This window comes from Arachis hypogaea, chromosome 12, assembly GCF_003086295.3.
Source record: "Arachis hypogaea cultivar Tifrunner chromosome 12, arahy.Tifrunner.gnm2.J5K5, whole genome shotgun sequence".
Lineage (NCBI taxonomy): Eukaryota > Viridiplantae > Streptophyta > Magnoliopsida > Fabales > Fabaceae > Arachis > Arachis hypogaea.
The window spans coordinates 69,240,101-69,267,363 of NC_092047.1; the positions used below are offsets into that span (position 1 = coordinate 69,240,101).

General features: G+C 33.0%; 3 protein-coding genes across 59 annotated transcripts in view; 2 read left to right on the top strand and 1 right to left on the bottom strand.

Moving 5' to 3' along the window:
- The window catches only part of LOC112730103 (uncharacterized), a 33,708-nt gene that overhangs the window by 585 nt on the left and 5,860 nt on the right, over nucleotides 1-27,263 (bottom strand). Inside the window, exons 5-8 of the mRNA XM_072208296.1 lie at nucleotides 18,987-19,060; nucleotides 17,735-17,786; nucleotides 14,272-14,343; nucleotides 2,516-2,649 (exon numbers count right to left, since the gene is read on the bottom strand). Coding sequence (XP_072064397.1) covers nucleotides 2,516-2,649; nucleotides 14,272-14,343; nucleotides 17,735-17,786; nucleotides 18,987-19,060 — 332 coding nt within the window. The remainder of the gene's footprint in view (nucleotides 1-2,515; nucleotides 2,650-14,271; nucleotides 14,344-17,734; nucleotides 17,787-18,986; nucleotides 19,061-27,263) is intronic.
- LOC112727488 (homeobox-leucine zipper protein REVOLUTA) lies at nucleotides 4,413-8,676 on the top strand. Of its 8 annotated transcripts, none has more exons than XM_072209332.1 (10): nucleotides 4,413-4,804; nucleotides 5,368-5,460; nucleotides 5,554-5,587; nucleotides 6,037-6,132; nucleotides 6,494-6,712; nucleotides 6,823-6,928; nucleotides 7,019-7,116; nucleotides 7,247-7,330; nucleotides 7,551-7,625; nucleotides 8,444-8,676. In XM_072209332.1, exons 1-5 carry the CDS (start codon nucleotides 4,764-4,766, stop codon nucleotides 6,506-6,508), a joined length of 279 nt encoding a protein of 92 aa, XP_072065433.1. In that variant the 5' UTR covers nucleotides 4,413-4,763; the 3' UTR covers nucleotides 6,509-6,712; nucleotides 6,823-6,928; nucleotides 7,019-7,116; nucleotides 7,247-7,330; nucleotides 7,551-7,625; nucleotides 8,444-8,676. The 8 variants fall into 8 exon arrangements, with proteins under 8 accessions (XP_072065433.1, XP_072065428.1, XP_072065427.1 ...); XM_072209327.1 differs by having other exon boundaries at nucleotides 5,554-5,695; nucleotides 8,424-8,621; XM_072209326.1 differs by having other exon boundaries at nucleotides 4,415-4,804; nucleotides 5,554-5,695.
- On the top strand, nucleotides 20,956-27,217 carry LOC112727490 (uncharacterized). Of its 50 annotated transcripts, none has more exons than XR_011868578.1 (8): nucleotides 20,956-21,173; nucleotides 21,272-21,327; nucleotides 21,407-21,526; nucleotides 22,839-24,464; nucleotides 25,026-25,083; nucleotides 25,489-26,069; nucleotides 26,166-26,414; nucleotides 26,540-27,217. XR_011868578.1 is itself a non-coding variant. In XM_072209340.1 (6 exons), the coding sequence occupies exons 4-6, from the start codon at nucleotides 24,187-24,189 to the stop codon at nucleotides 25,624-25,626; spliced, it is 474 nt and encodes a 157-aa protein (XP_072065441.1). In that variant the 5' UTR covers nucleotides 20,956-21,173; nucleotides 21,272-21,327; nucleotides 21,407-21,526; nucleotides 22,839-24,186; the 3' UTR covers nucleotides 25,627-27,217. The 50 variants fall into 50 exon arrangements, 1 of the variants encoding a protein (XP_072065441.1); XR_011868581.1 differs by having other exon boundaries at nucleotides 26,719-27,217; XR_011868584.1 differs by having other exon boundaries at nucleotides 25,489-26,054.

Sequence of the window (27,263 nt, forward strand, 5' to 3'; positions counted from 1 at the left end):
GAACTAATCTTAAAAATAAAAGCATACTAAGAAATAATATTAATCAACATACTAATTAGGCTACACTAGGTTTTGGCTATTTAAAAAATGTTTTTATAATTTAAATTTGGATAAAATATATTTTTTATTTCTAAATTTTTTAAAAAGTTTCTTCATAAATATTGTTGACATTATTTTAAATATGTTTTAATTATATTCTACTGTAAACATTTTAATAGTCAATGGTTTGTCAAACTTTTTTCTTCCAGTGTTTCCAATCAACGTTGCTCTCACTATAACTATACTTCACCTTCTCTCCTAAATACTCCATTTCCGAATCCCAAACCCATAACCCATTATATCACTACCATCCTCCCCCAACCCTATAAACATCAATATCATGTGTGTATTGTTGCTCTCACCACTGCTTGTCAATCTTACTTCCCCACTTTCACCTATTTAGTTTTGCTTTGTCTTTCCTCTCACCTTTTATTTGTTAGTTCCATATATGTCATATTAAATTCTAAATCTTCCCATGTGTGGATTCTTGCTAGCTAGGTGTGTTGTTGCTTTTCATCTATTGGTCTTGCTCTATCTCTCCTTTTATCTCTTATTTGTTTACTCCATATATCTTAGATTGAGTTTTAATATTAACATAATACAAATATAATTCAAAAATTTGTTCTAAGTGTTATATCTAATGTTAGATTGAAGTTTATCTTAGTACATGAGATTTTTTTCTCAAACACAAGCAAATAGTCTCTATGAGACCTAAGAAGGATCCTATTATGAATTTGATTTACCAGTCCACATTAGGAACAAGATGTCACGATTTCACCATTTTAAAATCGTGCCAAAATTCCTTAGAGAAGCACTACCATAACGAATAGATTTTGGCTCCAAAATGAACGTGGGTAACAAATTTGAATAGTTTTAAAATACATACACTTCTCTCTTTCCTCTGCTTTACAAATTAAAGTACAAAACTTACTACAAATGATAAACTCTCTGCATGCTAAAGCAAAAAGCATGTGTCCTTTTTAACTAAAAAATCACGTGACATAAACGAAAGAAGGGTTTCGAACATTCACATGGCTTTTTTTATGTATATATGAGCCTAAGAAATCCTTGAAGAATTAATAGAGTGTTGTGCAAAAAATTGTCAAGTGTTCATCATTTTCTTCAAAATTTTCATCTTTCTTCTTTAAGAAAATCTCTTTGTATCTTAGAAGTTAGAAGAGAATAATTTATTACTTGTAATCTAGGTTACTATCTTCTATATCTCAAATATAATTATCCAAACACATTATGCGTGTCCTATAATGTTTTGGAACAAGATGTCAGATTTAGTGAGTGTTTCATGCACATAAATCTTAAATTTATATTTCAACTTCATCTAGTAGTGATCAAATTTTTAGGTTGCGTTTGGAGGAGAGATTGAAACTAAAAGACAGAGACTAAATTAAGTCTATATATTGTGTTTGGTATAAAGTATATATAATTAAATTATGTTTTAGTATCCTATTTGATTTAAGATAAATACAGGAACTGAATTAAATAAAATTATTAAATTACCCTTATTAATAAAAATAGAAAACCCTAACCCAACACATTTCGCCATCTCTCTCTGAGTAGTTTTGTGTCTAAATCTTTGAGAATTCTTTAAGCTTAAGACTTTTCAATTTTGATCATAGGAGCACAATCTCTCTATCTTCATCTGGTTCCCATGACTACTGGGAGATGGAATTCATTTTGAACGAGGGGTAGACTTTAAATTTCAAGTTTGGAATGAGAATATTTTTAAAAGAAATTATTAATAAAATTTTAATTTTCTGTATTCTCATTTTTTTGGAGATACTGAAAAGAGTGAAATTTTGTGTTTTGAGATTAAATTTTTAGTTTTGATCTTTGGTCACAAAATATATATAAAACTGAATCTTAATCTTTCAGTTTTAATCCTAGTATTTCATCATATCAAATACAGTCTTAGACTAAAAAAATTTAAGAAAAGAATAATACGGAAAGTTATTAGATCTTTGTAATCTAATAAGTCATTGCTTAGTTTGATAAGATTTGAAAAAATAATATTTAACTATATTTGATGGTTAGATTGTAGTTGAAAAAGCTTGAGAATAATAATCTAAAGATTATCTCGTATTATTATTTGATATAGTGGATGTAGCCAAGTCTCAACCGAATAGATCATTATGTACTTACTCCTGAACTCTTCTCTCATTATTGGTTATATACAGATTATTTACTCACACATTAGACAACATTTTTAAATATCTAAACATTAGCTTTTGTTAAAATTAGAAATAATAATTATCTTTCACTACTCATAAGTTTGATAAGCTTTCTTCGTTTGTATTTGCTTTCAACGAAAGATCTTCGAAGTGCAATTCAACCCCCTTCTCATATGTTTTTTTAGCTATTTGATTCTATTTTGCTCACCATCTATTGAATAATTTTAAAATGAGAACCAAAGACACTTTGAATGAACTAAAATAAGACAATGAGTTAATTAATTGCTTACTTTCTTGCTGAGTTATTCAGATCCCAACTGATGAACAACATTGCAAAGTACATCGCCCCCAGGGAGAATACCATGTGAAAAAATCCATAGTTGTAAGGAACTGCGTCTTCTTGTCCCTCTTTGTTTTTGGAAAACTGAAAAGATTATATATATGGAACTATGGAAGACTCATGATAAGCATCATGCTTATTTTTATAGTAATTGCTTTCATATGTCAAAATAAAAAAGTGACTTATATACGTGGTTCTAGCTTGAATAATGTGATGAACAAGTTGATATATGAAAGGAATATAAATTGTCTAACAAGACTATGAAAAATATGGAATTAAGAGAAAGATTGTGTATTATTTTTTTGTATCAAATACTGAAGAAGCATTTACAAGTACATATAATTAAACTGTTGCATATTTATGACCCATGAATCTATAAAAAAATCTACCAAAATGTGCAAGATTCTAAGAGAAAAGAGTACAATGAGTACATAATTGTTGATTCATCATAACTAATTTGTTCCATAAGGAAGCTATCCCAACTTTATTGTAAGGAAAGTTTTGGATGTAGAATTTATTTCGATTGGGGTGTTGTTATGGTTAGTCCTTCTGGTATTTGATTAATTAGTGATGTAAAATTAGACTTGCCTTCTAATATTATACTTTTGTTAACTTGTGGCGGGAATAATTATCCTTACCTACTCTTCTTAGAACCTAAGTTCAAATTAATTGTCTTTGGATTTGAACTTTTTTAATAGAAAATATTAGACAAGTCAAATTTATTACGTAACCAAATCTAACAACCAAGTTTTGTATATGTATGTGTTTTTTTTTTCCTTGTCGTTCTTTTTTTTCTTCTTCTTCTTTTTTATTTAATTTCATATCCTTTTCTGTTTTTTTTTTTTTTTTTAGTTTATTCTCCTTTTTTTTTCCTCCTCTTTTATTATTATTATCATATTTTTTTTAGTTTAATATCACACAACTAATTTAATAATATTAAAGACACATTATTCTATTATAAATGACATAAAAAGTTTTTATGATACAATTTTTAAAATTAAAGACCACAAATCTAAAACTTTAACCCACTAAACAAAAATATTTTAAATATATTTTAGATTAAAAAAATACATCAATTGATTAGAAATAACACAAAAATAGCTAAACTTATTATATATTAGTTTAATACCACACAATCAATTTAGTGATAACAAAAATACATCATTTAATTAAAAATGACACAATTTTTTGATAAATGACACAAGAAATCTTTAAAGAATCATAAATCCAAAATATTAACTCAACCAACAAAAAATATTTAAATGTGTAAATGACATAAGAATGGCTAGACTACTTATATATGAGTTCAATATCACTACAAGAAAAAAGACCTATGGCCACGCTTTTTTCTTGCCACGCTTCAAAAGTGTGGCCAAAAGTGCTCAATGGCCACGCTTTTATGTGGGTGGCAATAGATTAGAGATTTGGCCACCTTTTTTATTGCCACGCTTCAAAAGTGTGGCGAAAAGCATCAACGGCCACGCTTTTGTATGGGTGGCAATTGGTTAGAGAAACGGCCACGTTTTTTTTGCCACGCTTCAAAAGCGTGGCCATAAAGGGAAACAAGGACGTTTTGAAAGCGTGGCGACAGGGTTTCATTACGGCCACGCTTACAAAGCGTGGCCATATCCAACTACGCTTTTGGCACGCTTTAAAAGCGTGGCCAAAAGGTGCTTTTCTGCCACGCTTCAAAAGCGTGGCCGTAGAGCATAACAGTGACGTTTTAAAAGCGTGGCGAGAGGGGCTCCAACCCATTGACCCTAACCCGCCCCCTGACCCGGCTCCCAACCCGGTCCCCAACCCGGTCTCCAACCCAAAGACAAGACACTAACCCTTCACCCAAAGACCTAATCACTCGAAACCCTAAGCCTGAAGAGCGCCTCCCGTTAGCCTTAGCCCTGAACCCTTCACCCTTCACCCTTCGCACTTCGGCCTGAACCCTTCGCCCTTCGCCCTTCACCCTTCACCCTTCGCCCTTCGCCCTTAGCCTTTGTCACTCGAAACCGCTCATCGAATCCGCTCATCGCACTGTTAATCTTCGTCACTCGCCCTTAGCCCTTCACCCTTCTTCATCTTGTTAATCTTCATTTTCGTCTTCCGCTCATCGAATCCGCTCATCCTACTGTCTCCTACCTCGGCGACCTTATGGCCTCCTTCAGTTCAAAGATGTCCATACTCTCTCTCTCTCTTTCAGCTCAATGCAGAGAAGAGCCCTTTTCAGCGGACTTATGCGACTCAGGTGTGTTTGTTTGCTGCTTTCTTAAGCCACTGCTTCTTGAAAACGCTTTGTTTGTAGTTACTGGCTTGTTCTATGTTGATTAACTCTGTTACTGGCTTACTGCTTGATGATTAATTGATACCCTCATTCTTGCTTGTTCTTAGTTGATTAACTCTGTTTCTGGAAGTGAAATCATGGATAAGATTACAGGGTTTTGTGTTTTTGTTGAAATTATTGATGAAAAATGGCTTTGCTATACTGCTGCTGCTGTTTTTGAATTTCTGGCTCTGTTGTTTTTGAATTTTTGTTGATTTATTGATTTCATAGTTTTTGTTGATTATTTGTTGCTGTTTTTGAATTTTTGTTGATGATTTATTTGATTTCTGGTTCTGTTGTGCAGCTGGTGTTTTTTATTGTGTTAATAAGAGCTGCTGTTTTTTTACTGTGATGTTGATTTATTGATTTCAGTTATGGATGATTATTTGATATTTTAGCTGTTATATTTTTTTACAATCCCTAAACTAGTTACCTCTCTCTGTTAGCAAAATTGCTATCTTGATGGCTAACTAGATATCATGTTTTAGGAACTATCCTCTGTTAATGGCTACATGGAAGGTTGCCCCTGCTCTGGCAGCTGGTTGTGCTGCAATATTGAAGCCTTCCGAATTGGCATCTGTGTATGTTTCTCAGCAGCTCTTGCAAAATCTTTGCTTCTTTTTGAGTCTTGGTTATTTTTGCTGAACTATAGGCTATGATTTGATTTATTTCAGGACATGTTTGGAGTTGGCTGACATATGCAAAGAAGTGGGCCTTCCTTCGTGTGTACTAAATATTGTCTTTATGTATAATAGATTAGAAATAAATCTAGTAACTGAAGAACAATGAATATACGAGAAGCTCGTACACCATACGGTATTGGCCGTTCTTAAACCTGAACTCCAGAGTTCAAAATTAAAGCTTTTTCTTCGGTCATTACCTTTTTTTTTCTTTCAAGTTTTTAAATAAAGCTTGTCTTTTCTGCTCCTACTATATATACTATAGTATATTGAACTTTAAAATAAAGGATTTTTGCAGCATCGGTTTCCATAACATTAATATTGGAAGGCTAAAAACAAAAAACAAGTGATATTGGAATGTGCTAATTGTTTTTCTTAATTTGTCCTTATGCTAATATCTTGGGGCCTCAAACAGTGAATCAGTAAGTGTTCCATTTTATGGTGTTTTAATTGCCGTACATTTTTACTTCCTTGCAGTCTAAGATGAAGTGCATTGGAATTGATACTGAAGCACTCAAAGAGCACTTTGGGAAGAAAATTATGGAGCTTGAGGAGGAAAAAAGAAAAGTGCAGGTTTGGACATAGTTAGGTTTAAATACTTTTTAGATAGCACACAAACGAAAAGTTTTTTCTGGTTTGGTTTATTTTTTGTCTACATTTTTTGTGTAACTTGTTTTCAAAATTTTGTAAAATGGAAGCCGTGAAAATAAGAAATGAAGACAGTAAACAGTATTTTTCTTATGTTTATGTTTTTCTTTTCACAATTATGAAAACAGAAAACATGATCATTTTGATTGTATAATTAAGGCAATGGTTCTTATCTTTAACATAAACTAGGCAATACTGTTCATTTCAGGGATAGAATTCTAGTTTATTTGATAAAAATTATTCTATTGGAGGTTGTCCTGACTTATCCCTTGCTCTCTTCATCCAGATTTCTAAAGCATGAGAGATTCCTGTTGCAACTCTCAAACTGTCGATCCCCGAGCCAGCGCCGTCGCAATGGAGCAGACATCCGTAGTGTGATTTTCTCTGTGCAGAGGGTTGCCATGGCGATTTCTCCATCTGGTATAAACCCGGCAGTTGGCTCAAAACTCTCTCCTGATTCTCCAGAGGCTCTTACACTAGCCAACTGGATCTGCTGCAGTTATAGGCAAGTCTGCATCTGTTGTATTGTGTTCAAGCTTTATTGTTGAATATTCATTCTTGAAAAGTATCTAATGATGCCCTTCACTTTTTTGTTCTTTTTTCTTCTAATAACAGTTATTATTTGGGGGCAGAGTTGCTGAGATCTGATTCTCTCATTAGTGAGTCAGTGCTTAAACATTTGTGGCATCATCAGGATGCCATTTTGTGCTGTTCTTTGAAGGTATGGCAGATGTTTTGTTCATAGTAGAGTTCATCATTTCCATGAAAGCCTTTAATTTAAGATATATATGATTCTCTATCTGGATCGTAGTCGGTGCCGGTGTTCATCTTTGCAAACCAGGCTGGCCTTGACATGTTGGAAACAACTTTGGTGGCTTTAAAAGACATCACATGGGTATTTAGAGGAAGGTAATTCATTAAGTCTGCAAAATTGTAACAATGAATCTTTCTCTAAGTGTTGTTTATGTATGTTCAACTTTAATTTGTGGGAAATGGAAATTGTTTCTTTCATTAACTGTTCTTTTTCTTTGTTTATCAGTGCCTTGTATTAACTCCATCTTGTTAAGGCAGAGAAAGCTAGAAGATACATTCCAAAAGAATTCAAATAGGTTGAAGCTTTTGGGTAGGTCCAATATTGTAATTTTCTCTCTTTAGATTATAAATGCAGCAATTCTTTTATGGGTTTGAGTCTTTAGGCAATTTGTGAATATTGAATCCAAGAAATGTCGTCAGTTTGGAATCCTGACACCAAAGTTTGAATGTGATTTTTCTTGTAGTATCATTGATTAGCATGTCAGATCTCCTTTTTTGAGTTACTAATGTTCAATTGTAAACAATTTCAGGGGGCCAATATTCTTGTAGATAATAAAGGTTGCATTAAACTTGCAGATTTTGGGGCCTCCAAACAAGTTGAGCTGGTAATCTAAGTCTTCTCTATTTCTCTACTATAGTACTATTAGATATACTATTTTGACTTTGTGAGGATCTTGTATCTGTGTATTTGTTGAAGCAGCGTCTTTGTTTGATTTAGGAGTTATTTATAACATAGTCTCGATTTTGTGTTCCTATTAATATCTTAGTTATTTATAACTATCTTTGATGTGCATCATATTCATTACTTCACATACAAAAAGAAAATATAATTGATATTCATTATTCATTATGATACAAAGAAATCGAGCTAGCTAGTTCTAAATTTCTAATAGAAAGAGATGGAACTGCTACAGTTTTGCGATGGGGTTGCAACTCTTATGGAGCACATAGGTTCATAATACACTTAATCTGAGCACATTGCACCATCAAAATCTCAACCAATCATGTTCATTTCTGAAGTTTGAAGATTATATTAAAAAGATAATGACACTTGATCATTATGAATTAGAGATACAGCATTATAAATCATTTGGTTGTAAGAAACTCCTCATTCAAACATCATAGGACAAAGCTAAATACTTAAGGAGTAAATATTTGCACTAGTTTTTTTTTCTAGAAGAATATAAATAAAAAATTCCATTAACCAGTCAATGCAAAAGCAGTTAGAACCGATTCCAGTCTAAAATTATTGCTTGTGTTAATGTGTAACTATTGATTAACATATCTACAAGTGTTTTAAAGTGGTGTTCTAGTTTTTTCTGGTTGATGAAGGAGTCATTGTTTTATTTGTTGCCACTCACCGATTGTGTACTTTTTTATTATGCCTTTTGTTTTTTATGAAGATTTGGATCTGGTTCTGCAGGCTGCAGAGGCTTGGATTGATGTTGAAAGAGTTCATACAATTGCATTAGGAGCCAAGAAGAACTAGTGTCATGATGATCTATCTTTTTTTTTTCCGGTTTTAAATCATGTTGTAATTTTGCTTCATTTTCATCTTCAATTGTAATTTTGTAGGTTTGGTAATAAAAAAGGATTGAAAATTTATAGTGTAGTAAGGAAGATCAAGTAAGGAAAAGAAATTTTTTTTTAATTTAACAAGGTTTTCGCCACGCTTTTAAAGCGTGGCTGTATACCTCTCTATTGCCACGCTTCAAAAGCGTGGCCGTATCTCTCCCTATCGCCACGCTTTAAAGCGTGGCCGTATCTATCCCTATCGACACGCTTCAAAAGCGTGGCCGTATCTCTCCCTATCGACACGCTTCAAAAGCGTGGCCATATCTCCCATATGGCCACGCTTTAAAAGCGTGGCCATATCTCTCGCATACGGCCACGCTTTAATGGGTGGCCAGTTGTAAAAAGCGTGGCAAAAGAAAAAGCGTGGCAATAGGCTGCAAAAAGCGTGGCGGTAGCTCAAAAAACGTGGCAAAAAGCTATCGCCACGCTTTTTTGAGCTTTTCGCCACGCTTTAAAAGCGTGGCAAAAGGAGTGTTTTCTTGTAGTGTATCACACAATCCATTCAATGATAAGAAAAGTGCATTATTTAGTTGAAAATAATATATGAATTTTTTGTGAACGACACAAGAAGTCCCAAAGAACCACGCACTAGTCAAGAACATTGACTCACTCAAACAATAAAATACATTCAAACATATTTTACATCCAAAAAATACATCAATTTGTTGCAATTACTATATCAATGACTAGATCTCTTATATGTGAGTTCAATACTATACAATTAGTTCAATGATAATAAAAGCACATCATTTAATTGAAAATGACACATAAATATTTATTTATGATAACTTCTAACTGGTTAAAAAATTTTACGTGTTACGGTTAAGAAATTTTCTGTTCACAATTAAAAAATTTTCTACATCACAATTAAAAATATTTTATGTTATTTTCATTTTTGATAACTTCTAAAATGTTAAAAAAGTTTCTGTCAAATTTAAAAATTTTCTTGCGTCACAATTATGAAATTTCTGTACTATTTTTTTTAATAGATTTTACATAATTTAAAATCTTCCTTATTCCTCCTCCTCTTCTCTTTTTCTCATTCTTGTTTCACTCTTTTGTAATTCTTTTTGTTTAAGAGGAATAAAACTTAAAAAAAAATTATACCAAAAAAATAGTGTAATAATAACACTAAAAAGAGAGGAATTAAAAGAAGAAGAAACTAAAAAATACAACAAAAGTAAAAATAATAAAAGGAGATGAAATAAAAAATACATGAAGAAAAAGAAATGTGTGATTTACACACATGTTGTATGAGTGTTTTTGATAAATTTAAGCTAATTTAATTAAATTAATTGATAAAAATATTTAAATATATAATAAAATTAATTTTTAATGATATTTTTTTAAAAAAACTAATTTAAATAATAATTTATCATGGTTAATCTTTTCCTATAATTATAAAATTCTACTGAAATACTAATCTTAACTTGTGATTTTTTTTAATAATAAAAATAATAGATGGACTCTCATACTAATTGGAAAAAGAAGGATGAAAATTCCCTTGAGGGATGGAGTGTAAGAGCCCTACATCAATTAGCGAGCTAGAGAGAGAACAAAAAATAAAATTGTGAATCTCTATGAAAATTCCCTTGAGGGATGGAGTGTACGAGCCCTACATCAATTAGAGAGCTAGAGAGAGAACAAAAAATAAAATTGTGAATCTCATATATAATATATATATATATATATATATATATATATATATATATATATATATATATTATTTTCTAAGGTGAGTATCAAAAACTTTGGCTATTATCCCAACTTTCAAGAATAAATCTACGAGAGCGTGGGAAGCTTGCCAACAAAAATTGACAATATCGATTTGACTTCAAGTATCAAATACTAATGAAAAATAAACAATCATTTCATACTTATCGATCATGTAATTATACCATTTAAAAGTAGTCTTTTTTTCTAAAAATCAAAATATAATAGATTATTTTTACTATTTTGAATTATAATATCCAAATGTAAATTAAATGTCACAATCAATTATTTTAGGAAATTATTCAAATAAAAGTTATTAAACCAAATTTAAAATTTTATCATTGTTAAAACATATTGATTCTACATTAAAAACGTATTTTTCTATGTGAATAATTTTAAGATGGCCTACAATAATTTTAAGATGAACTCTTAAGATCCACTGCAGCAACTTGTTGTATGACTCATCCCAATTACCGTAAATATGGGCGACGGCCTTCTGCTTCGCCAACCATATCCTCCTATAAGTCGGCCTGAACCTAAAGTGTACCTCCATCACATTCAGCAGTACCTTGATGCAGACGGATGCATCAACTCTAAACATTGGCATGATGAAGGCTGAGATCACATGATAATCAAGACTCCTGTGGTCGCTCGAGATCGACGTCGCGAAACATGTATGAGGTCCGTTGTACCGTTTTACCTCCCAAATACCCTTGTACTGCCGGAGACTTAGCCTAATCAACCATGTGCACCCGTTCCCAAACTCAGAACATTTTCCTATGTACCGGCGATAGTCGGACTCTACCACTTTGTACTGTACCCCGCGTCGAATGCTATACGTCTTCACGCTTAACACAGCCTCCTCTTTATTCTGAAACTGCTGACCAACCTGAAACTCTATAAGATTCCTAGTCCCCTGGGTATCTCTAGAACCAAATCCAGGGGGTTCCCCAGGAACCCCCTGATAAATCGCTATTTTACGGTTTATCTTGTGCTAAATTGAGTGATTTTTATCAGTTCTTCACACATTTATTCATACAAATTGCATGGTTTTACAAACCCTTCCTAATTTTGTACTATGATTGAAAACATACTTATTTGGCCTTAAATTTGCTAATTTTTAATTCCCATTACCATTCGATGCCGTGATCTGTGTGTTAAGTGTTTTTAGGCTATATAGGGTAGGAATGGCTTAGAGGATGGAAAGGAAGCATGCAAAAAGTGGAAGGAATACAAGAAACTAAGGAGCTGACCAGCGAGGATCGACGCACACGCATGGCTCACGCGTGCGCGTGACTTGGAGCTTTTCACAGCGACGCGTGCGCGTAACTGACGCGTACACGTGATCAGCGAAGTCGCACAGTGACGCGTACGTGTGACTGACGCACGCGTGACACGCGCAGAAGACCATCGACGCGTACACGTGACTGACGCGTGCGCGTGACGTGCGTCATGTGCTGCAATTGCAGAAGATGCTGGGGGCAATTTTGGGCTGGTTTTGGACCCAGTTTTCAGTCCAGAAACACAGACTAGAGCCAGGGGACAAGCAGAGACTCAACACACATTCACATTTACTCAGTTTTTAGTTTTAGTTTGGAATTCTAGAGAGAAAAATACTACTTTCCCTAGGGTTCTTCACATTCTTAGATTTTTAGTTTTATGCTTTTGGATTGGATCTTGAGAGAGTTACTGCCTTCGATTGAAGTCTCTATCATTACAGTTTGCTTTCTTATTTCCTTACTCTTTTGCTTTCCATTCATTTTGTTCAGAGTTACATATGGATATCTTTGATTTTGGGAATTGTTAATGCAAGAGTTATTTTTACATTTAATTTTATTGTTTGTTTGATTATCATCTTCCCTTAATTTATTAGCTCAAAAATTGCTTTTACTAAATTAATTTCAATTACCATGTCTCCTTTCTACTCCCTTTATATGTTTGCAAAAATGGCATCCATGTCAATGGAGTAGACTCCCAACTTGACTTTGGAGTTGATTAATAGGAGACCCTTGAGTTGGAATGCTCAAGTGTTAATTTGTAATTGAAAGTTGTTGGCTGGCTCTCTAGTCACTAATTCTAATCCTTCCCTAGGAAGGGATTAGGACTTGTGAATCAGAGTTGGTTAGTTACTTGACTTTCCTTTATTAGGTAAAGGATAACTAAGTAGAAGCAACAACCTCTTACTATTATACTTGAAAAAATTTAACAAGGATAGAAATTCCGATTAATCTTCTCCTAGTCAAGGCTTTTTATTTCAAATATATAAAACCTCTTGTTAATTTTTGTTGCTTTAATTAATAATCATTTTATTTTTCTAATTCCCAACTCTAAAATTTCTCAGAAAATTCCTGACCAATAAATTGCACTCTTTTGTCAACTCGTTGGAAGACGACCTGGGAATTCTACTCCCAGTTAATTGATTCTTAAATTGTGACATCTTTTAAATTGATAAGTGAAATTTTCGTCGGTTAAGAACTGTACTCGCAACGCTATTTTTATTTAAAAAAAAATTCTTAATCGACATTTTTCCATCTGTCACCCCCTCCTGTCTCATGGCATCCAAGTCCAAAGATGAAAAGTGCAGAGGGTACTGCTGTGTCCCAGAGCTAGAACCACCGCCAGCCCCAGCTGGATTACTCGCTGCAATATCATTGCCACTGTCATCAGCAATGAGGTCCGGCTCCACATCATCATCGTCATCATCATCCAGCAATGCATCACCCATACCAGCCGGTGTCCCACACTGTAAAGAAGTCGGTGCCCTATCTACGATACCAACCTCTGCGCCACCACTGCAGTTGAGATCAACGGCGAACGATGGGGAAGCGACAGGCTCGTCCCGAGGTGCATTCACAGGCACAGACGAAGATGCACCAACAGGTCTTGAGCTAGAACCGGCTACCGTGCCTATAGTGTGGGTATTCCGGTTCGAACCCCCGAGCTAGATACTACATCAACCAACTTTGCCAACAGTTCGGGTGTCCTGACCTCCGAAAACTGGCGACGACAATGGAAGAGGACCTGCAAATCCTCATCACTCCCTATGACGAAACAATCGTACTTCACGTCATCTCGCAATACTGAGATCGGAATGCGATAGAATAACTTCTGAACCCGTTTCACACCTTGCAGCCCAAGTTTCTGTATTATAGAATTCACGAAGTCATCGAATGTCGTCGTAGGTCTCATAAAAATACTCAGAGGATCCTTATCAGTGAACTTCACATCAGATCGTATTTTTCTCTTAATTGACCCTCTGTAATGCACCAACACTACAAAACTCTCCTCACTAGCCATTTTATCACTCTAATGAGAGGAATTCACGTTCACACCACCATATTTATACACGTCTGGCCCTTCATAATTCGAAACAGCCAACTCCAAATTATATATATATAATTTGAATCAGCTAGATTCGAACTGTTCCTCTAGTAATTCAAATCAGTATAATTCGAACTACTCCCCTATAATTCAAAACAGGCCTATTCAAACTACGTCCGAATTCATGCATGTATAGTTCGAATCGGACACCTTCGAATTACCCACCCCCTAATTCGATCAGCCCTGATTCGAATTACTACCTTTTACCGTTCGTGTAGGTCTAATTCAAACTACATAGAAGCGTTGCTTTAATTGATTTATGTGTCGTTTTTCTTTTTGACTGAATGATGTAATATGTTGATCCACTTGACTTAAATATGCGTTTTGCCCCCTTTAAAAAGGAGATACCAAAAGGGTAGTTAGTTAACATATGCATATTAATCTGCCATTTTCTTACTTAATGTGTAACATCATAATAAGTATGAACTTTGAAAAAACTAGTAACTATTTTTAAAAAAATTAACATTGAGCTATAATTTACGTTTAAGAAAAAATATGGCTATTTTATGGGATTCAGGTAGATTAAATATTGGAGAAAAAAGAAATTAAAATTTTATAAAAATAATTAGAAAAGTGATTAACCTGAAAGCATTTTGTATCAATGCCGGTGGAAAAAGCCGCGATTACAATAGAAAATATAGCAAGAAGGAAGCCCTGCAAGGAAAATCATATATACATAGCACAAAGTTGTAATATACGGAAATCATGGGTAACTAAATGTTACAAAATACAAGTTCCAATCATTGCAGTAAGAGAAATGTTACCAAATATATAATATAAGGAAATGATGGGTAACTAAATCAATTTTGTAGCCAAGTATAATAAAGGTGTATTTTTTTTTAATCTTATGAAAGGAAGAGAAATTTGAATAGGGAAAGAATAAGAGTGAATTAGAGAAAGAATCAAGAGAGAGATAGTTTCATAGAAAAAAAATTTTAAAGGGAGAAAGAGATACAATTCATTAAGTTTTTTCAGGTCAATTATATATTTTTTTACTATATCTATTTATAGTAAATTAATTAACTATTAAAACTATCCTAATTGAATTTTGGGTCAACTTTTATTTATTATATTAACTTCGTCATCAATCTTCTTATTAGATTTTTACTGCAATTTTTCATTCCCTCTCTTACATCCTCCTCATCTAACACTAAAATTTTCTCCACCTCCTCATTAATATTAGGATTAGGAAGATAATTCTGATGATATGAAAGTTTTCCTTATTCTATTACTACCCTCTAGAAATCTATTATATATATATAACTTTGTAGTAAAACATTGTCACATGGAATCTCTTTATTGTATCTAAATTAAAAATATTTTTTGCCTTTTTACTTCAACTGCAAATACCTTTCCACTTTTTTATTCCAATTGCAAATTTTCAATTGTAAATCTATTATCTATCATCTATTATTTATCTATCACATATTGTATTTTTAATTTGAGTAAACTACCATTTTTACCCACGAAAGTTAAAAATACTGACATATATACTCATAGAAAAAGGAAATTACCATTTGTACTCATGAAATATGAATTTCGCACAACAAAATTATCCAAATACTAAAAAATTACTTGAAATCCCTAAATTATCCTCATCTTCACCACCACACCACCCCCTTCACCCAATCACCTTTCTAATCCTAACCCTCTTCACCGAACCACCATCCCATTTTCCTTTCTAATCTCAAATCCCACTACCACTCCCTTCACCCAGCCACCTTTTTAACCCTAACCCTCTTCAGCCAGCCACCACCCCCTTTCCCTTTCTAATCTCAAATTTCGCCACCACCCCCTTCACCCAACCACTTTTCTAACCCCAACCCTCTTTCCCCAGCCACCACCTCCTTTCTCTCTAAAACTCACACACAGAGACATTACACACACACCCCCCTCCCACCCGAGGAAGAAGAAGAAAAGAGGAGGGGGAGGGAGACCGCACTGGCAACATGGAGACTCACTGTCGCTATCGCATCATCGCCGCCGTTGTTGAGGGAGCTCGAAGAGGAGATGCAAGCCAGAACCAAGGAAGGAGGAGCTGTCGCCGCCGTCACGCCCTACTACTGTCGGCTCCGTCGCGTCTGTCGCCGCCATTGATTGAGTCCGTCGCTGGTCTGGAAGGAAGAGAGCACGCAAGAGATCGGAGAAGGAGGAGAGGGCGACGACGCCGGTGGGTGTCACTGCCACCATCGTCGTCGACGCTGTTCAGTGAGGGAGGAAGAACCGTTTTTTCTCTTTGCTTTTTCTATTGTTGTTGTTGCTTTATGTGAAGAAGATGATGATGGAGGTATAGTGGTGGTGGTGGTGGTGATGGTAGTGATAAAAGAAATGAGATGGTGGTGCCTTTGAACTCAGAGTTTGGTTCAGGCAAGGGCGAGACAGGGAAGGAGAGGTGGATGATGCGGATGATGATAAGGATAATTTGGGGATTTTATGTGATTTTTTAGTGTTTGGATAATTTTGTTATATGGAATTCATGTTTTATGGGTACAAATGGTAATTTCCTTTTTCTATGGGTAGATATGTCAGTGTTTTCAATTTTCGTGGGTAGAAATGGTAGTTTACTCTTCTAATTTTACAACTAAAATGTGCCACATGTCATTTTCTCATTATAATTGGAATCAAATAATCTTTCCTTCTAAAATTAAGGAATTCTCCTCTCCTCCTTACTAATTTTACAACCAAAATGTGCCACATATCACTCTCTCATTGTAATTAAAATTAAATCTTTTCCTCCAAAATTAAAGAATTCTTTCCTCCTCCTTACTAATTTTACAACAAAAATGTGCATATGTCACTCTCTCATTGCAATTGAAATCAAATATTTTCCTCCAAAATTAAAGAGTTCTCTCCTTCTCCCTCTTCCTTTCTCTATTTCTCTCATTCATTCAACCACTCTATCTATTTTATATATCATTATCAATATCAATGACTAATTACTAATTTGACAATCAAAATGTGCAACATGACATTCTTATTAGCATTAAAATTAAAATTAAAATATTAAAATTGAAATTGAAATATACATATATTATGTATCATATATTACTATCTAATTTAATAATCAATTGTGTCACATGACACTCTCTTATTAAAATTGAAAGAAAATATTTTTTTCAAAATTAATAAACTCTCTTCCTAAATTCTCTCATCTACATCTCTCAAATTTTCTATTTCTCTCTACTATTTTTGTCATCCGATATTTTTTTATAATTAAAATAAAATATTTTCTTCCAAAATTAACAAACTCTCACTCTCACTCTCACTCTCACTTTCATTCTTCATCTTTATCTTTCTCTCTCTTTTCTCACATTCTCTATTTTTTTTATCTTTTTCTTCTACAGAAAAATAAAATTAACAAAATAATATAATTTAAATAAAAAATAATATTATTATTGTTATTATATACATAGTATTTTAGTTTTTTATTTAGTTTTAAATTTTCACTGCTTATCTTTCTAATCTATATTTCTATTTTTCTTCTTTCAAAATTTATTACATATAATTTGGAGAGAATACTAATGTTATAATTAAAAGTTAGAATCAATATTTAATTCTTTTAAAAAAAATAATTTTGAGTTAATTTTATAACTATTAGTATAATTTTTATACTAATATCTTATTATATTTTTATATACACAGGAAAAAAAATATTATTTTTAAATAGTAAGTATAAAAATTAATTATTTCTATTTATATAACAGACTTAACAGTTAACATCTAATTAAATGTAAGAGTATACACGTTAAATTATTTTAAATTTTAGATAACGAATGTTAAAATTAATTATTAATAAAAAAAATAGACTTTTCATATAAAATAATAACTAAAAATTTTATTATTTAATTTTTTATGTACAAATACTTTGATATTCTTAGTCAGAGACTTTTGTCAACCTATGATTTTTTTTGTAAAAGTAGTTTAATTTTATAAATTTTTTGTGCCATGTATAATCTATACTATCAGAACAAAATAGACTATAATTTTAAAAAATTTATATTTTATGTTATTACGGATAAAAATACTAGTTATTGACTAATGAGACCTTATCTAACCTCACTAGTACGTGGGCAAAAAAGCACTCTAACTGTGTATGACTGTCAAACTTTAGCGGTTACGAGTAAAATATACATTTTGCATTATGCCATTAAATTACTAGAAAAAATAATTTTTTTAATTAATATTTTAATGTGTTTGACAAATTTTAATAATAAAAATATTTAAAAGATATCTTTTTTTAAAAGTCACAATTTACATATTTTTTTAAAAGATTTTTTATTTAAAAAATATTTTTAACGTAATAAATAAAAAATATTTTTATATTATTATATCTAAACATAATTGATAATAAATATCTACGTATAAAATTATTTTTATTGTTTTTAAAAGATAAATTACTTAAGAAAACATATTTCATAAAAATTTATCCAAATAAGTCTTTAATAAAAAATCTTTAAGAATAAACCAGTCAAATTAGTCTTGTAAATTTTAATTGAATCAAATTGAACATGTAAATTAACTAATAAGCATTATGTTTATTCAAACCTTGCGATATTTGACTCATGTCGATGCACATTTGTTAACATGAAGGACCAATCTGATTCAATTGAAATTTGAGAAACCAATTTGATTTAAATGGAAAATTTGAAAGACCAATTCGAAGATCTATTCTTCAAACTATTGCAATCTGCAAATGTAAAACTCAAAAACGAAGAGAGTTAGCAACTTACAAGTACAGTTATCCAACCATCATATCCTTTGTCTTGGTTGTGTATTTCACTTCTTATGGTTGCGGGTTCACTGAAATCCTCTCTCAAGAATGAGATCCATAATAAATATGCAATTTTTAGAAGAAAGTTCAAAACTTTCACATCCAAAACAAAAATAATAATCCACTTGCAGAAATAATTTCATGTTCCTACACTTTATAAATGCTTGAATAACCATGATAAGAAATCAGTTGCACTTACAAATTAAAGGGCTTTTTCCAAGTACTATGAATTTTATTTGATGATAGTAGGTTGAAGCACAACAAAAGTAATAGAGTTAATAGTTGGCAAAATATAGATCAAATTAATTATGTCTTAAAACAATCAAGTATGAACAATTTGAAAATTTTGTTTTCAAATTTGGGATGTTTTCACAATTTTTCTTTGATGCTTTGATGGTAGTCTCGGTGCTAAACATTTTAGTGTTGTTAATATTAGTAGAAGACACTAGTATCACCGAGTACGTAATAAAGCCTTAAAGTTGTTAAAGAGTCAAAGAGATAAATAAGGGCTAGCTAGAATTCTCACCTTCTAATCGCACACCAACAGAGGAAAACAATGTAAGAAGCCATAATTCCCGAGGATAAAAGACCTCTGTTAACCTGAAATAATAAACATGAGGCTTTACTTATTTTAGTGCAAATTAAATCATTTGGAAAACAACCTATCTTAGTGTAATAAATAAATAAATGTAAAGAAGATATTCGGCCTTACGACCTTAACAGAAAATTTTAAGGAAACTTATTATATGGAATGAAGAGGGGAAGGGAAGGAAAATTAGATATGGTAAGGAACATATGCAGAAAACAGAGAGTTGATTTTTTGGGTTTGGTAGAAACTAAGAAAGACGTTATGAACAGAGATGTGGTGTCGCAGGCTTGGGGTAGGAAGGATCCTATTTGCGATGTTGTGAGCTCAATTAATAATGCAAAAGACATTTAATGTGTGTGGGACAAAGAGTTTATCTGTTTATAAGAAAGGGCTAGACTTTGGGAGGAATTGGTTAATTTGAAGGATGTGTGTGAGCTTCCTATACAATTTGGAGGTGATCTTAATGAGGTGTTGAATGTGGGGGATATAAAAGAATCGAAAGCACTAACTCTTAGCAGTAGTGAAGATTTTGGGTCATAGGTGAAACAAAAGAAGTTGTATGAACTGGAGTTACAGGGGCATAAGTTTACCTGGTATGGCAGTAATTCCAGTAGTAGAATTAATAAGGTGTTTGTCAAGTATGGATGGATGGAGGTATGTAAAGCTCTCAGTTTGAAAGGGTGTGCAAAGGTGCAAGAGGAATGGGAGAAATCAGAAATTTGGGGATGGTAATGCAATTAAGAAATCGAGGAAGTTGAGGGAGCCGCTGCGAAGTTAGAATAAAGAGAAGTTTGGCTACATTGACTACAATATTGAGAAAATAGAAACTATGCAAAGGATTGATGATCTTTTAAAAGAGGGAGACTTGGATGATTGCACCTTAGCTAGGGAAAGAGCTTTCAGAGTGTTAGTGGGGAATTAGTACTATAAGAAGGAGTTGTAATTGAAATGAATATCAAGGTCTAGATTTACAACTTGTAAGGATAGAAATACTAAATTTTTCCATGCTATTGCAAATTCTTAAAGAAGGGCAAAGCCTATGGAGGATGTTCGAATTGATGGGAGGTCTTTTCGTGGTCCACAAAAGGTGAAGAAGGAAGTAACGAAGTACTTTATGAGGTTATATTCTGAGGAGATTCTAAGGAGCAGTTTCTGAATATAGGCTTTGATGTCTCTTTGGTGAAGGTTATTTCATGTGAGAAGACTAAATTGTTAAAAAAGATGCCAAATTTTAAGGAGATAAGAAAAATAGTATGGAAGTGCATCCTGAATAGAGTAGCGAGACGGACGAATTCAATCTCAAAAGGATTAGGTGATTTTGGGGGAGTAATTGGCAAGGATTTTGGTGCAACGGTTGCTGAGTTTTTCAAATATGGTATACTGCTAGATCAAGCAAACTTAACTTGGGTGGAATTAACACATAAGGAAGGTGGGTCAAAATAACTTGAATGATTATAGACCAAATAAATATGGTTGGATATACCTATACAGTAATATCAAATGTGGGTTTGTAGTTTGTAAGACAATACACTCGGTGAAGAAAAAAAAATATCAAAGCATGGTTGATAAAATTGGCTTCCATAATGTAAGACCTGGAAAATTTTAACAGTCAATTAATTAATTAAAATTTAGTTAAGATGGTTTAAACTGTCACAGTCTGGATTAAAAATTTAAATTTCATAATTTGAAAGATAAAATTTGAGCTCATAAAATTATTTGAAATGCAAAAATATAATTATTTAGAGAAAAACGCGTATCGGTACATGCTTAGGTCTGTCCGATACTGCGTATGAAAAAAATAAAAGTGTAAAAATGACCCAAAAAATATTTAAAATACAAACCAGAGCACTTATCTTTCAACAGGCAAAAGGACAAAAATATCCCTCACTTAATAGCTCTAAACACGTGGTCCATTCTCCATTCTCATTTATTCACACATTTTTCCCAAATTGAGAGAGAGAGGAGCTCGAGAAATTGAGGAGAGAAGAGAAATCTCAAGCTAAAAATAGTATTCACCTCTCTCTCTTCAAATCTACTTTTCTCACAGATTGGAGCTCTGATCGACGACCTGTTTGCGGCTACGCGTTTTTCTCGTCTCGCTCTACATTTCTATACTATTTTGTAGTGAGTAATCACGAGAACCTTATCTCGTTCCTCCAATCTTTACTGACTTCGCATTTTTGGGTATGTGGGTGTTGAAATTTGTGATTTTGATACTTTAGCGAAAGTTCAAGCTTAATTTCTAATGGAATTTTGACCTATGATAATGTAGAGTAAGGTAAGGAACTCTTCCTCTCTATTTCCCCAATTTGTGTGAAAAACCTAGTATGAACCATATGAAATTTGGATGTTATTAGATTGAACAAAGTTGCTTAAATGCTTGGCTTGGTTGGTGTGGATTGAGGCTTGAATTGAGTGCTTGGTTTGAATTGGTCAGAGAAAGAGGTTCAAAAGGATAGAAACTACCATCAATTAAGGTACGTATTTCGGTTTTGGATAATCATTATATAATGCTATGTGAAAACCTATGCTATTTGACCTTAAGATATTGTTAAATTGATGTTGTTGATGTTAATGGTTTAGCATGAATGTGTGAAATTGAATGATGGTTTGAATGTTGAATGAATTTTAGATCGGAGGTCGTGATTGATTGAGTTATATCTCTTGATATGTATTGATGTGTTGTGGTGCATCTGTTGAGGTTGAAATCCTTGTAGATAGTATATGAAATTAGATTTGGGATGATTAATTATTGATTTTGAAAAAATTGTGTAAGTTTAGTTAATAAAAGGTTAAATGATAATTTAGGTAAAAATTTATTGTTGGATGAGTTGTTAAAGAGTGAAAGATGGATTGGTTAGGTTTGGACTTGGATGAGGCAATTGGGAATGTTTTCAAAAAGAAAGTGAGTAGTAATTTTAATGTTGCATAAAATGTATAATTTGGTAATTCTGGTCAACTTTGGAGGGCTATAACTTGGCACTCGAAACTTGAAAATGAATAAAATTTATGTTGAATTAAAATTGAAAATGTCTACTTTAAGTTCGTCAAAGAATGAAGGAAAAATGATTTTTATAGAAAAAGTTATGGGTGTTTAAAAATTGGTGGTTAAAACTGAATTATGCATATTCTGCAAAGTTAGTGGCCAAACCAAGTTCCCTGCATATGTACCTATGCTGCATACGCATCATTACACTTTCGTGCGTATGCATGATGCCTACATACGCACCATTCACGCACCCTTAAAGGATCGAGACAGGTTTCGTGCGTACACACAAAGTCCGCATATGCATGATTGTGCTGATTTTTTGAAAATACTATTTTTGAACGGTTAAGCCTTTTTGGTGAGCTTGAAACCCCTTATAATCTCCATATGAACTCTGGAAACCATATTAAAGGCTTTAAATATGTTGGTGGTGGATATAATGTATTGAATTGAGTAATTCCTGATAAAAGTTTGTAATATGAAATATTTTAAATGTTGTGGGGATGATGGTTCGTCCCACTCATGGTGAGGTCAGTGGCTTTGTCCCGCTTACGAATTGGTGATGTTGATTGTTTTAATAATAGAAGTTATGATTGAGGATGATGATTATGTTATTGAGGATATGATTAGTGAAGATTATGATTATGATTGAATTGATTTGATTTGAGACTTAGGTCAAAAAGTGAGAATTTATATGAGGTTTATGATGAAAACTATGATTGAGATATATGCTAGCGCTTATGATTAATGATAAATTTGATGATGATAATGGGTTTGGTTGATGGTGATTATTGATTTGCAAGGACGTAGATTTTGTCTTGCTTGCATGGTTATAAGATGTGATTAAATTAGAAGGTGGCAGTACGTAGCCGGAAATTGTGTTGAGCGTGGCCAAAAGAAACAAAAGAGTGCTTTGTGGAATGGACAGCTGCACCGGTTCAACGGAGTGAGAAGAAGTTATGGTTATCAATATCTTTTGTAATTGTTTAGTATATCTAGAATTTCAGGAATAAAAAGATATTCTAGAATAAGATTACCTTAGTGGAAGAAACGAAATGGGAGGTAATACAAATGGTGAAGAATTGGAAAAACAGTCGGAAAATGCAAAGCGCAAAAGATTACTATAATGATACCAAGAAGGAATTTTGAATATGCAATTCCGTTTGTGTTATCTGATGAGTATTGTTTTGCTTTTGTTTACAATGCTTGAGTAGGTTGTTATATGTATTTTTTGTGTTGTTGCTTGATTTGAATAGGTCATGCTTGTTATTATCGTGATGTAGTGTCTTTTTAGGGGTTGTTTTACTGATTTATTATAGTTGCTTTGGTTTCTTTGGACTAAAGTTGTGTATGTAGTGACATTTTGTTTCCTTCACTTTCTGTTAGGATTTGGTGAGTGATTTCTCATTAAAAAAATCCTTCAAAAGAAAAAAAAAATACCTTAGTATTCAATGAAAAAATGAAGACACAAAAGATGCAAAAGACTGGGAAAAACATGTTCTTGCTTATTTTATTAAGAATGTAACAAAATCTTAGTAAATGCAAAGAAAACTTACTACAATTTTGGGAAGAAAGGAAAGTTCAAACTTGATTGTCCTAAATTGGGGGACCCTACTAATAAGAAGAACAAAGAAAAAATTGTGAAGGAGAAAGAATCATTCTCAACCTTTCTTAGTGATTTTGAGGAAGAACCTAAGAATGAAGATGAGATCAATGACCTGGAAAATCTTTGGTTTTTCATTATAAAAAAGAAAGAGATTGTTAGCTTCATATATTTCAGATAGAGTTTTGATGATTAAAAAATTTTATTAATATATTTTTAACAATTTTCTCAACTTTTTAAGCACTCGATAATTTTTTTCTAAGTAATTTATCACAAACTAGAAGATATAACACTACCAAAAAAAAGCATTGATTACCATTGATTTTACCGACGGATATAGCATCGGAAATTACCGTCATATATATAAGGGGATTTTGCAATGGTTGCAACACTAAATTTGTCATCAACGATACTTCATCGTCGAATTTATATTTTGGATCCTAAATCTGACAAATACAAGTGGCGTAAAAAAAATATTTAGTGGGCATGCATTTTATCATTGGATTTGCGGTTTGGAAAAATCTGACGATAAGGCAATTAAAAGAAACATGTCGAATTTGCGAATCCTTCCCTACATTTTTGTAACATTATCAACCTCACTTCTCTCCCCTCTCTCTTTCTCTCTCACTGTCAGTCCCCATCCTCATCACCATTCGCCTCCAAAATTTCGTCACTGGTCACTTCCCACGACTCCAGCCATCGTCGCCGTTGAGGAGTGTCCACCTAGAGCTTGTTTCTGCATTGGGACGTCGCGTTATCTCCTCTACGAGTTGTTGCCACCACTTGCTTCCATCAGTTGTGACGCGTCCCTTCTCCCTTCATCCAGGTATGTTTATTCTTTTCATTCTTCCAATTTTGTGTATTATTAACATTTGCTAAACCCTAACTCTACACCCTTCTCTTGTGCCCCTACTGACCACCGTTGTTGTCACCATGTTAGAAAAGTCTTCCATATCGCCATTATCTCTAAATAAGTAATTTTTTTCATTTTCCTTTTTTTAGATTTATGTTAATTTTCATAGTTCTAATGTATAGTAATAGAATTTTTTATTCTATCTTTTTTATTATAAAATTGTGATATAGTTAAATTTAGATTAATTAGTTTAGTGTAAATAGTATTTAAATTAGATTAGATTAAGTTGACTAATTAGCTTAGTTTAGATAAATTATGGTAATCAGTTAGATAAATTAGGATAAATTAAGTTAATTTAATATTAATTAGGATTTTGGAATTAGATTAACTAGTTAAATTTTTTTAAGATTTAAGAAATATTTCTGAAATATTTGTGTAAGTATTTTTACAAATTTTATTAATTTTGATTATTAATTTTTATATTTTATTAATTTTATTTTTATATTAGTTTTTTTTTGTTTCAACGTCGTGTAGCTTTAATTGTGGGTTGTTCGTGTTGATAATATACGTCAATATTTCGTGCAGTATTAAGGTTGGTTTTTTTCTTATCTCTAAACATATTAAATTGTTTAAGTTTTATGTTGGACTTACTTTTCTTAGGATAGAGTTGTAGGGCAGAAGTGGAAGAAGGTTGCTTAATTGCGCCTTCTTGATATCCTTGTTTGCTAGAAAAGTGCGGAGTAATAAGGGGGTGTACATTAGAACGGCTAGAGTTTGATGTTTGCTTTAATATTTGTTTGTTTTAATTTATGCTTGCAATTCTTTCCTATATAAAAATTGAGGTTTTTTTTATAGAGGTCTATAAATTAAGGTAAAACTCTGCCGATTTTTTGTTAAAAATTATTTAAAGTCATGTTTGGTTTGTAAAAATTAAAAATTATATTGGTGGAGGTCTCTAATTATAGTTGAAACTCTGTCCAAATTACATTTGTTTCAGGTAGATATATCAAGCAAAGATAGTGGCTGGAGTCAGAGTCGTGGTTGGGGTAGAGGGCTGGTGACTCGCACCCTAGAGACTACTCAGTCACCCTCTACATCGACTATGCTTGCGACATCACAGGCACAAGTCCCATAACACCAGCCATTCATCATGATCCCAACCCCAATTATGTGGGTCCTATGATGGTTGCTTCTCCTCATCCTCAGCTAGAGCAGACTCTTCCACCCCCTCAGCAGACCCCTACATTCACGCCACCCCCCGTGACAGGCTCTACAGCAATGCCAACCTCCCTTCATGGATCCCAGCCAAATCCTGCAGCACAACAGATCACTAAGATGACGATTTATCCTGATGGAATGACTGGATAAAAACTTCTCTAACTCGTATATAAATACAATTTACATTGAAATTGTTTTAATGTATATTTTTACTAAGTGTAAGTTCTTCGTACGTAAGTTTGCACTGGATAATAATGCTTGTATACAGGAGTGTACAAAGATTATCAAGCTAATGTACCCTTGGCTGAGCTACAAGAAGGTTCCTCATGATATCAAAATGTGATGGTTTGATAAGAGACAGTAATATTACTGTCAACTTTGCCTTTTAGTTTTATCTATCTTTTCATTTATGGAAATAAGATCAACGAATTAATCATCAATTATTTCCTTCTATAGGAAAAATTCATGTGGGATGAGGCCCAGCACTAGATGATAAAAAAAGATCTTCCACCACCGCATGGCTAAACGTTTTCAGCAGATGTTAGAGGACGTGTGGATAAGGAGTGATAACCATTTGCAGTGTCTTCAACCTGACATTAAAAATATCTTATATTTGTACAGCAAGACGGATGAGGGTTTCAGACATCTCCAAGCCACGAATAGAGCCAACAGGGCATCAACCAAGGCATTGAAGTACACAAGAAGGTTGGCCACGATTATGAAAATAAGGGCCAAAATAGTATAAATTCTTTTAACATGTTAAGCTAGTTTTATCTTTGTTTCCTTAATTAATTGTCACTTCTTTTGATCTGCTTGTCCAATATATGAAGACAAATTCATTGGACTATCATGTTACCATGGCAATGGTCTTCAAACAAGTCCATGCGCTCAAGGAGAACAAGGAAAGATTTGTTGCTCTACGATAGTTTACATGAGTAATCGACTAAAATAATTTAATAACATACTATTATAACTATAGTTATCTTAACACTCACATGTCATGTGTTAGGATTTATACACTCAGAACTTTGAGGTTGCAACCTAGCAATTTCAGCAAAATGGGGAGGATGGCAACGCCTCAAGTGCATCCGTGGTGAATCTTGATGCGGTGAGCTCCTCGATCGCACACATGGAAGAGAGAGATGCTTGGATGTGAAGATAAAGTCCTTGAAATAGGAGTTCAGATAGGAGCTGAAGCAGATACTGCACATGCAACATCAGATAGCGATCTACTATGAGCATATGTGCGTGGGTGACAATGCCGCTACTGGAGGAGGGGGATCCTTGTCATCTGCACTTGCACCCCGCATCAAGACAGGCCACACGATTAGGAGGAGGAGGACGCCGGCAATTACGAGGTTCCATAGATATTAGGATTTTGTTTTGTCTAGTGTGACATTACTATTTTTTATTTGGTTACATTGACAACATCACTTTATTTTATTTTTGACATTTTTTATTTCGCATTTTAATTTTTATTTTAATGAAACATATTTAGCTTTTTATTATTTTTATTTGAATATTAATTATGATAACGTGATCCTAGTAAAGTAG

Bases quoted from the DNA above. Each gene is read 5' to 3' on its own strand.
- LOC112727488 (XM_072209327.1), top strand. From the start codon at position 6,609: ATGGCGATTTCTCCATCTGGTATAAACCCGGCAGTTGGCTCAAAACTC. The intron at 6,713-6,822 runs GCAAGTCTGCAT...TTCTAATAACAG, and splicing joins TGGATCTGCTGCAGTTATAG to TTATTATTTGGGGGCAGAGT. The intron at 6,929-7,018 runs GTATGGCAGATG...TCTGGATCGTAG, and splicing joins TTTTGTGCTGTTCTTTGAAG to TCGGTGCCGGTGTTCATCTT.
- LOC112727490 (XM_072209340.1), top strand. From the start codon at position 24,187: ATGTCGAATTTGCGAATCCTTCCCTACATTTTTGTAACATTATCAACC. The intron at 24,465-25,025 runs GTATGTTTATTC...AACGTCGTGTAG, and splicing joins TCCCTTCTCCCTTCATCCAG to CTTTAATTGTGGGTTGTTCG. The intron at 25,084-25,488 runs GTTGGTTTTTTT...CATTTGTTTCAG, and splicing joins ATATTTCGTGCAGTATTAAG to GTAGATATATCAAGCAAAGA.